An 11261-nucleotide genomic window follows, 5' to 3' on the forward strand; every position below is an offset into this window, starting at 1 on the left:
GAGGCAGCCAAATTTATTGTCCATGTGTACAGCTTGTTGGGGCAGCCTTGCAGAGGCTTTTTCCTCTTTCTTTTGTGTAAACCTGAATTGAGATTTGATTCTTATACAATGGCAAAATATCATTTTACAAACTCTGACTTGGTGTGTAGTGCACATGCAGGCTTTGGCTTCTGCTGTTGATAGCCAGGGAGACACTGAGAGTCTTCAGAATGAGTTTTAACATTTGTATGCTTATGTGGCCAAATATTCATATTTTATAAAAGATGTTTTGAACTTCAAAATGTTGCCAGGATGTCCGTTGCTGAGGTCCTACAAATTATTTTGGTTGTGCTTTTTGCAGTTTCTTAACAATGAGTGGAACTTTTGAGGGGTGTAATACTTTCTGCAGTTATGCAGCTGTATACTGTAAGTCATGAAGAAACAAGTATTTATTTAGGTTTTTTATTTACACAGAATCTTAACTAAAAAATTAGTCAGAGGTTTAGCAGTTGCCAGAAAGTTAACTCACCATACCTTTTTTTAATATGTACCTAATTTAAACTTCTCATCTGATAATTAAAAAAAATAGCTATTTTTTTGGTCAGGCCATATATTTTTCTGCTGGAACACTTGATATTTCACACTTAATGAAAAGCAGTTTTGTGACTGTAACTTTCTATGGGTCAGTATTATAACAGTGTACCACGAGTGTGTCTGGGATGGAGTTAATTTTCTTTGTAGCAGTCCATATATTCTGCATTTTGGATTAATGGGTAAACCAGTGTTGGTAACATGACCATGCTGTGGCTGTTGCTGAACAGAGCTTGCACAGTGTCAAGGCTTTCTCTTCTTGCTACTCTGCCCCACCTCAGCAAGTTAAGCTGGGGGTTGGCAAGAAGCTGGGAGGGCCCACAGCCCAGAGAGCTGACCCAAGCTGACCAGAAGGATATCCCCTAACGCATAATGTCATGCTCAGCTGTAAAAACTGAGGTAAAGGAAGAAGAAAAAGAGGTGTTTGGCTTTATCTTAACTTTATCTTGACTCAGATGTTTTAGCAATTCTGCTCTTCCTGTTCTCTTCCCTATTCTGCTGAGGCATGGAGTGGGGGTCAGGGGGGAGCGAGCATCTCTGTGGGTACATGGCTGCTGGCCAGACGGGGTTAACCCATTGCAACCAGCTTCAGTTGTCATTGTAATGAGGCATTCAGGTTCAGAATTTAATTATTTCATTCTTTCCCTGTAGTCAGAGGACAGAAATTATCTTTTTCTGAGAACGCTCTTTAAAGGTATTTCTGTTTCTCAGGCTGACAAGTTCTGTGACTTGGTAATGAAAAACCAGATGCCTGTGGGATTTATGGTGGTTACAGGTTTGTGCAGCTCTGAGGCTCTCCCCACCAGAGGGCAGCTAAGCATATCGAGTTGCTAACAAATTGCAGGCACAGCTTAAGAGTCTAATTATTAGTACTGTGTAAAACCTACCCAACACAAGCAAGTGCTATTATACCAGAAGATAGTTTATACCATATTATTTTTCTGCTGAGTGAAAAATAACTAAAGAAATATTGTCAAAACAAAGTTACTAAAGTTGAAAATATAAGGAAAAGTTATTTACAGTGTTATTTTTTAAAAAATATTTGATAACATATTAAGTTTTTTTTCCAATGTTAATTGAGCTAGGGAAACTAAAGCCACGGTGCAATTTCCTTTAAACTAGAACAGTACAGTGGTAGTACTGGGCCAGTCCAAACATTTAGTTAGCTCACTATTTCATTTTTAAGAGTGTGCAGCAGCAGATGCCTCCAAAAAAGTTAAACAAGTCAGGCAAGCAGGCAGCGGTACTCCCTCACAGTGTGTCCCCAGTCTTTGACTATTTGCAGCTGAAGGTCTGCCAGCATTTGAAAATAAGGAAGGTGCTGAAATACACAAATCATCTTTTTTTTCTAAAAGGTGATCCCAGATCTTAAACAGCAAGTTTCTGAACTTGAAAATCAAAAATCAGATCTTGAAAACCGTCTTCAAGAACAGACTGTAAAGTTGAAAGGTAAAACACCAGTATGGTCCCTAGTCTTACAGTTGTTTAAGATGAATGTGATTAATTCCCTATAATTGTATTTTTAAAAGCTGAAGCAATATTACATAACTTCATTGCCTTATTACTTACTTCCTTGCTAGTAAAATGTAAGAAACATGATGAAAAAATGTGTTGTGTAGTTTATCTCTGTTATTAAAGAATAAGATATATGCCAGTATGTGTATTTTTTTCTTTTTTAACCTTTTTTAGGTCATTCAGTTCTATGGTTTGCATGTCTGCAAGTGTATTCAGTAGGTTTCTGCTAAGAATACGTGGATGAGTACACTCCATACATGGAGTATGCCCTTCGGAAACAATGACAAAAGGGAAAGATGTTTTGGAACTTAAGGCATACTCCATGAGGTGGACTTCAGAGGGTGTTGAAAAACTAAGCGTGGGAGACAGAGGGAAAGGTTCTTGCTAAATTTGCTTGCTTGAAATTTCTTCTCAATTTAGGAGAGCATACTTTGCTGAGGTTTCTGAGTCTCTCTAACCATAGTGTCTTCCTAGGCAACTGATTTAAAATTTGCAAGTACTTTTACTGCCAGCTGTAAGAAGTTAGCAGTGTCAAAATTCCCCACGTAATTTTCTGTGTGGTGTGGAATAGTCAGATATTTCTCTGATATATTATCTAGCATGTCATTCAATTTCATTAGATGAAACAAAATTATGAGTGTAAGAGATTTACTGAATACCAGTACAGAACAGTAAGCAAATGTGATTTTTGTTGTTTTTCTTTTGTTTTGGGTTTTGTTGCTAATTATTACTGAAAAAAAAATGAAAGAGATGTCTAATCGGCTGCATTATGAGCTAGAAGGGGATAGAACACAAAGACGGTAAATATATATTTTTTTTTTTTTAATGTAAGAAATGTAGTTGCCATAAGCTGGGGTAACAAAGTTGCTTAAACTCTTTAAAGTACCACATCCAATGTAAGATTTACCTTACAGCCTTGCATACAGTTAATAAGTAATGGACAAGTGTGATACGACTATGCTTTAATGAAAGAAGAATAAGAGACAAAGCTTCCTATCTATCTATTCTTAGAACAAATGAGGCACAGAATGAAATAGACATAAAAGAAAAAGAGAGACTGAAAGTCACAACCCAAGAAATTGAGGGGCTGAGCAATGGTTTGGTGCAAGATGAAATCCAGGATGAAGTAAAAAGCAAGATAAAGCAAGAAACAACTCGGCTTACTGTGGAAAACATGGTGAGGAAATGAAACTGTCATTAAGAAACTGTACCTGAAATGCAGGATAAAAAGAAAGAAATCGGTTTCATGCTATGGGCAGAATGTTTTCTCAATTCATTGGAGGAGAAAAAAGATACGAAGGTTTTGTGTTTCTTCCACCAAATATAAGTAAAAGCACATTGTAGTGCTCTTTAATAGTGGCAATAACATGTAGTAGTAGAAGACATTTTTTTAATTGTGGTTGTTCTGAACTCACTGACTTTGATTATTACAGGATCTTGAAGAAAAACTAGACATGAAAGATAGAATAATAAAAAAATTGGAGGATCAGATCAAAACTCTTACCAAGACTATTGAAAAAAGTAAGTGATTATTTTTTTTCTAAGTAAAGATTTAGATGTTGAGTGTGTGTTTGAAAGAAAGTCTGTTTTAAAAAGAGAAAAAGGTAGGGTTTGGGGTGGGGTTAGAAATTTTAAAACCTCAGAAAAAGGTGCTGTGGAACCATCAATAGAAATTATAAAGCCCTTTCCTGTATTTTTTTTTTTCCAGCTAAATAATGGGCACATATGGGACCTAAACTATGTGATAAAAGATTAAGCCAGGGGCATCAGGTTCTGTCAACAAAAGTTAATTCATACCCTCACACAAACTGCCTCTGAGCCAACAGAATGTTAGTTTTGCGTCAGATGAGTAGCTCCTCCCATGACCTTCAAATGGCAGATGGTTCCTGATTTGAAATTAGTTTGTACAAAGCTCTTGTACAGCAAGTAATTCTTCACTATAGAGTACACTTCAAAACATTGCAGAGGTGACTGATGTAGAGCTGTATTGTTGCTGGTTTTGTCTTATTAGTGCAAGTAATTCCACTGAATCCTGTGAAACTAATCATATTCATAATATAAATGTTACTTAACTCATGATGCTTGGAACCATAAGCTAAGAATGTTATTGTGAACAAAGCCCATACTCTGTTTATTACAGAGAAAACTGTTTTTCTCCAATAGTTTGTTCTAATGTGAATGTTAGCTTAGCTGTTTACCTGCAGGTAACAATGCTTTTGTGTTTGACAGCTGAAACTCATGCGCCAACTTTGTCCAAAGAGTACGTTGGAATGATGGAGTACAAAAAAGAGGACGAAGAAAGGATCATTCAAAATCTGATCCTTGGTATTTTAGTTACACTTTAAATTTTACCAATAGTCAATGATACTCAGTGTAGAACACTACAACAAAAACTACAAGACACTATATTTCACTTATTGCCTTTTTTCTACTCTCTTACCACCAATATGACTTGGAGGCTCTGTATTGCTCTGTTTCTACTGCCAGTAATTTCAAATATAGAAGTGCTTTATCTGCATAAAAATCATGTCTGACTCTACATAATGCTGACTCTATTATCTTTCTTATTATTTATTCACTTACAAAGCTATAATTCTCAAGAGCACTCCAGGGACTTGAATATACTTTCTTCCTGGTTGTCTACTAAGTCTGTAAGTCATTTGGCTTATATCCATGTGTGATGGATTACTCTCCTGTCTGTCCTTCCCATGCCATTCCCTTCACTGAAGGGAACTGTACTTTCATGTTTCCCTTGTAGAGGAATTTTGTCCTCCTTCTGAGTTACCTCACAACATCAATCTTGCTGCCAAACCAGCTTTTGCATTAGTTTACAATTAATACTAAACTCGACAAATTTTCCATGCACATTAGTACCCTTATAAACTACTGCTTGGAAACATCATCTTCCTTTTCTTCTCATCTGCTTAAGCCTTGTGAATGTTTATATCTTGGTGAACAAGGGTGTATCGTTAAGCAATGCCAGAATTTGATGGGGCCCCCAGGGGGTTGTTAAACAGAAAATGCTTTTTGAAGTTGTCCTGTCTGGTGTAGCCCATGCTGGACCTTTAGCATTTGCTACAGTACTCTCCATAGTAAATTCTATAGTAATATATGGAAAACTTAAATTAATACTCTTACATGAACAATGCTGTTCCAGAATTTTTCAGAAACAAGCAATTACCAAATGACTGGTCACTGAAGAAATAAATCCCATAATGCTTGTCTTTTTCAGAATAGTACATTGAATTGTTGAATTTTTTATATAACAAACCTGATGACTCTCCTTTATGCAGATTTAAAGCCACGTGGAGTTGTAGTTAATATGATACCTGGCCTTCCCGCTCACATCCTATTCATGTGTGTGAGGTATGCAGATTATCTGAATGATGCTGACATGCTGAAATCTTTCATGAATGTAACCATTGATGGTATCAAGCAAGTTGTTAAGGTAGGAATTATGTTTGGCTGTACTGTACTTTTTGTTATTTAATGTAAAGTTTACAAGATGCATGCATAGTACGTGGAGAACGCTCACACTTTCATTTGCTAAAATTCTTATAATAGAATAATAATCATTAGTGGCACTCTATTTTAAGTTTGTAGTAGCATCCCTGTAAAGCCTCCAGGCTGAACACAGAATTCATTACCAGAAATTTTTTTTATCTGAAGAGCTTGTTGACAAAATAATTTAAAGTGTTTTACATTTTGTTATGAGTGGCTAATGAGGTGAAGTGCACCTGTGCTTTCAGCACTGGTACAAGTCGGATGGACAGAAAAGAAGGTTAGTATGTTTGGCAGCAGGCAGGTATTGGAATTTTAAGAGGTTTTTACACAGTGGTTCTACTAGTGTAATGTTTTTTTGACATGTCATTTGGTACTGCAGCATTAGTGCCCAAATGATTCAAGCTTTGTTGCCGACCAATTTACAAAATCAAGTTATAAACAAGAATCGTTAGCCTGTTGTCTCATATACATAACAAATTCAGCTATGGGAATGCTTTATTATGGATTTATAATGCAATAAAATACCAGACATGCTTTGTAGCACAGGCAGGAATGGACTATGCTTTATGCAGTTGAATTTGTTGTATAGAGAATGCCTATAGTTTGTTCGTGAACAAATTTATACTGTAATTTATCCATTAGAAAAGCTTGTGCTTGCTTAGCTAACAAAAATAAAACATACTTACACATAGTTAGAAATCTGTTTATATGTAGTTCAGTTTTGTTTGTGTATACAGATGGTATTCACACTTTTTTGCAGGAAGGCCTCCAGTACACTACAACACTATACGTAGAAATGTGTAAAACTGTCTGGTTCAGACTTACCTAGCCAGTCTGTCATTTAAAAATACTTAAATGGTGTTTACCAGAGAAAAGAGGGATCTTTGCTGTATGTATATTAGCCTGAAAACACAGCATGATTTGTTCAGCTAGCATGTTATAGATGCTGTGTGCTCCTTCTGCAATGTATGGACTCTATACCAGTTCTGTAATGGTCTTAAGTTCAGTTATTAAATTAACTTCATGAGACAGTACCATTATAAGTTTGTGTTACTTATCATTTTCAGGAACATTCAGAAGACTTTGAGATGTTGTCCTTTTGGCTTTCCAATACATATTATTTTCTTAACTGTTTGAAGCAGTACAGTGGAGAAGAGGTAGGAATGATTTCATCAAATAATTTCACTACTTTACTTGTGACAGTCTTTAATTGGAATTAAAAATAGTGATAATAGATAGGTAATTATTCACCAGCTCACCACTGTTATTTCCAGATATTTAGTTATTCCTATTGCTCTGCAGTGTTGTTATGTCTTACACAAATAATAAGACAGTATAGAACTAACAGATCAAGTAAAATCAAGGAAACATTAAAGTGCTAAAGTAAGTTAAAGTCATGATGTGGAAACTGCTACTTAATTTGAACTCTTCCACGGGAGTTTAATGTGAGCTGGACTTCATATGTCCAGCTACATATACATAAAAAAACCCCCACAGTTTTACTATTTCATAATTGTGACCATTCAAACACCTATTGCTACCAATATGAGATTACAGAAGAAAACCTCAGGAAAGGGTTTTTTTTTTTCCTTATTTCACTTGCTTGTTTAACATAAGTTTTATTCTTAAATACAAAATTCTTTTACATTCTTTTAAATTGCAAACTCTTACTATATTTTATTGCTAGGTTTTGTAAACTTAGATGGACTGAACCGAGATTGCATAGGAAGAATATAGTCTTCAGGATTAAAGCAAAGAGGTTAAAAAGCCTCGGGATCACAGTGACTGTGTACTGTCTAAACAGCAATGCTCCCTCTCGTGGTCATATCGATAACATCTGAAGAGCAGTGGTGAACTGAAAACATTTAAACTTAAATTAGTAACGTTTTAATCTATATTTGTAATGGACATTCAAGACTTCACATAAGTTAGAATTCAGCCTAAACTTTTGAAGTCAGAACTTTCCTGATGAAAAGTCCAAAAATGAGATTCCTTTGCAGCAATTGAATACAATTTTTTTTCCAACATAGTTTAAAAAACACATTTTGTCTTTTTTTTGGTGTTGGGGTGTTTGCTTTCTGTTTAAGTGATATAGGAATTGCTCCAAAGTTCATTGGAATCTATGCTTGGTTTTAGCAAGCTTTAAGAACAGAGTAAATGTCAACGTGAACTGGAAAATTAAGTACAGGAAGCCCAGAACTGGAAGCATCCATTGAAGTTAGCTGTAGCTTTGACCCGTTCTGAGACTGTGTTCAGCCGGAGATGGAATGAGTTACTCTAATATATACATTATGTTATAGTAACAATTTATAATGTTATGTGATTTCTAATAATTATATTTACAACTTGTAGGAATTTATGAAGTATAACACTCCATGCCAGAATAAGAACTGTTTGAAGCATTTTGATCTCTCAGAATACAGGCAAATTCTTAGTGATTTGGCCATTCGCATCTATCACCAATTCATTACTGTAATGGAGAACAGCATTCAGCCCATGATCGGTAAGACAGCAGCAACCCAAACAGACTTAAATGTGGCTTGTGAAGTGTACGAATAAAGCTTATGCATGGAGGCAAAGGATGGGACAGACTTCTTTCTCCTGTTGATTCATACATACGTGTACCTGCGCATGTGTTTCTGCACGTATAAATTCCACTTGAATGGTATATCCTCACAGGGTTTGGAAAGACTTTTTCTTCACAGCATTTCCTGGTGTGGGATAATGCTTTGAAACTGATCAATGTTCTACAGAAACAAAAGGCTTTTTCAAATTTGTGTGCTCCAGAAGCCTTTGTCAGTATCTCATTTTTCTTGTATCATTTAACTTTTAAAATATCCTGAAAGTAGGTTTGGTTCAATAATTAAGTTAACATAGCTAGAAGGAGCCTTAGGAGTGTTCCTATTCTCAGTTATTTTCTGTTGTCTTTCAGTACCAGGCATGCTGGAATATGAAAGTCTTCAGGGAATTTCTGGCTTGAAACCTACAGGGTTCCGTAAACGTTCTTCTAGTATAGATGACACGGATACCTACACAATGACTTCTATCCTGCAACAGCTCAGCTATTTTTATAGCACTATGTGCCAGAATGGCTTGGACTCTGAGCTTCTAAAGCAGGCAGTGAAGCAGCTTTTCTTTCTGGTTGGCGCTATCACCCTCAATAGTCTCTTCCTCCGCAAGGACATGTGCTCTTGTAGAAAAGGAATGCAGATAAGGTAAAGCCAGTGAAGTTTCAACAAGCAGTTGCCTGAGAATGAATTTTTAACACTTGTTTAATGTCCTTTATTGCTCAGTCACTGGATAGTCTGTAACCATTCTGCTGGAAGTAGCTAATTGGTTTTTACTCTTTTTATAAAAATAGATATTTGCCTTTTGGGCTGAGTTTTCTCAACAAAACATATTACAAATTGTTCTTTACATGGAAACACTAATGGAGGAAAAGACAGAAAATTACAGCTTTGAGTTTAAAGTCAGACATGTTTAGGATTCTTTCCATGCTAGTTCACTCATGATGTGATGAATGGTATTTTTAATTCTTTCTTACTATAGTAAACAGATGCAGGGTCTCCTGGCTGGCAGACAGACAAAAGCTGACTTGCATTTTTCATGCACTGTGATGAGAAAGGCACTGAGACAGAGCCTTTGAGGGTTTAGGTTGGGCATCATCTATCTTGTTACGAGCATCAAGAGAACATGCTCCTAACTGTTTTGCAGAAGATGCAGTTCATTTTTCTCCATTAGACAGTCTACAGATGAAAGTGAAAGAAAATCAGTAAAATCTTGACCCATCTGGGAATATTACTAGAAGAAAGCTGCTTTAACCTTTAGGTCATCAGTTATAAGCCCAGCCCTGCTTTGTAATGTGCAAAGATTGTTCTAATTTCCTGTATGAGCTCAGTTGTAGATGAATATTTTGAAGACACATAGTGCTACAGTGTAATAGGCAATACCAGTATATATTAGTAATTTCCTGTAAACTACAGCTAAACTAATAACTTGCTTTCTATTATGCAAGCTTTAAGAAATAAAAAAATAGAAGGATTGAATATACAAGGGATTAAAGTTACAGATCAATACGCTATTTATTGTTTGATTTTTATGATCTACAGATATGGTTTTTAAGTTAAAATATATGAATTTGAACATTGCATTAGAGGAGCGTTCCTTCTTTAGAAGTCTTTAACGAAACTGGCTTGTTAGGGGGAACCTGACATTTCTGTTGTCTGTTCATGGTTTAACCCAGATGTAATATCAGCTACTTGGAAGAATGGCTTAAGGACAAGAATCTTCAAAGCAGCAATGCCAAAGAAACTTTGGAGCCTCTATCTCAAGCAGCCTGGCTACTTCAGGTCAAAAAGATCACAGATGATGATGCCAAGGAAATATGTGAACACTGCACATCTCTTTCTACTGTGCAGGTAATGAGCCATCTGTTTTCTTCTGGCAGCACCAATTGCAGAATCTTAGCTATCTAAAATAATTTGTTGCAAAGATCTATTGGCCTTTCATTTGATAAAAATAGCATTCCTCAGCATTCCATGCTACCACTTGTTAAACTGAGTTGTTTTAACTCCTTGGTCCTGATTGTTAGCATTTTAACTGCTCCCATGGTGAATACTTACCTGGTTTGTTCTATCCCATGTTTTTATTCCACCATGTATTTTCTTTACTTTGCCACAGTCTTCTTTTTTTTGTTGTTTCCCTTACTTGATTCAGCTTTTTCTACATCTCCTTGATCTTGCTGACACCTCTGGAAATGAGTCGTAGCAATCATCATATATGTAACAACTCATTAGATGACCAGTCAAAATTCTCTCTTTATTGTAAAATTCTGTACTGAAGCTTCCACTAAATATCAATGAAGATTTCCAATTAATGCTTTCTTCTTTCTGTCTTCTCATTTTTTTGTGATATACTAAAATAGTCTTTTGTAATTTGAACAGATAGTTAAGATCCTCAACTCATACACTCCGATAGATGACTTTGAGAAAAGAGTGACTCCATCATTTGTTCGTAAAGTCCAGGTAAGAGCGATAACTATTATTTCTCATACTCAAGCTACAGGATAGTTCATACACACAGCTTTCGATGCTACGTACTTATACTTGACCTTTACATCATATTATTACTAAGTTGCTCAGCTTCTAGACATTTGGAACTGATCAAAACAAGTGTCCTTAACATCATGTGAAAGAAAGATTTGCAATGGGAAACAAACAATGTACTGGTTTTGGTTTGATTCTTAATACAATATTTTCTTACCCTTTCTGTTATAATTTCAGGCTATGCTAAACAATCGTGAGGATGTTCCGCAGTTGATGCTCGATACCAAATATCTCTTTCAAGTGACGTTTCCTTTCACCCCCTCTCCACATGCCTTGGAAATGATACAAGTCCCCAGCAGCTTCAAACTTGGCTTTCTCACAAGGGTTTAATAAAGCCAATGCATTGGTATTTCCTCAGAGACTACATAAAGACAGGCAGACTTTCATGGTTCATTTTTCCAGCTGGTGGATAGTATGGCAGCTTGCATTGAATTAAACTGTTAAAAACCTGTTATTTAGTCAAGACTTAAAAAGTAGGAATAATTTCAGCCTGTGATTTTGTTCTCTTTTCTTACTTTTCTCCCTTTATTGCAGTCCTACAATGATGACTTCAGCTTTGTGTCCAGC

The 11261-nt window shown here is 35.9% G+C and overlaps 1 protein-coding gene across 1 annotated transcript in view; it reads left to right on the top strand.

The window, feature by feature from the left end:
* The window catches only part of MYO5C (myosin VC), a 36996-nt gene extending 25972 nt beyond the window's left edge, over positions 1 to 11024 (top strand). The window contains exons 30-41 of the mRNA XM_035899545.1: positions 1926 to 2019; positions 2834 to 2885; positions 3097 to 3262; positions 3519 to 3606; positions 4315 to 4410; positions 5379 to 5533; positions 6657 to 6746; positions 7942 to 8092; positions 8522 to 8804; positions 9833 to 10007; positions 10533 to 10613; positions 10872 to 11024. Of these exons, the coding sequence (XP_035755438.1) occupies positions 1926 to 2019; positions 2834 to 2885; positions 3097 to 3262; positions 3519 to 3606; positions 4315 to 4410; positions 5379 to 5533; positions 6657 to 6746; positions 7942 to 8092; positions 8522 to 8804; positions 9833 to 10007; positions 10533 to 10613; positions 10872 to 11024 (1584 nt within the window). The remainder of the gene's footprint in view (positions 1 to 1925; positions 2020 to 2833; positions 2886 to 3096; positions 3263 to 3518; positions 3607 to 4314; positions 4411 to 5378; positions 5534 to 6656; positions 6747 to 7941; positions 8093 to 8521; positions 8805 to 9832; positions 10008 to 10532; positions 10614 to 10871) is intronic.
* The last annotated feature ends 237 nt before the right edge of the window (positions 11025 to 11261 follow it).

Source organism: Egretta garzetta, unplaced genomic scaffold, assembly GCF_000687185.1.
Source record: "Egretta garzetta isolate BGI_Z169 unplaced genomic scaffold, ASM68718v1 scaffold287, whole genome shotgun sequence".
Classification (NCBI taxonomy): domain Eukaryota; kingdom Metazoa; phylum Chordata; class Aves; order Pelecaniformes; family Ardeidae; genus Egretta; species Egretta garzetta.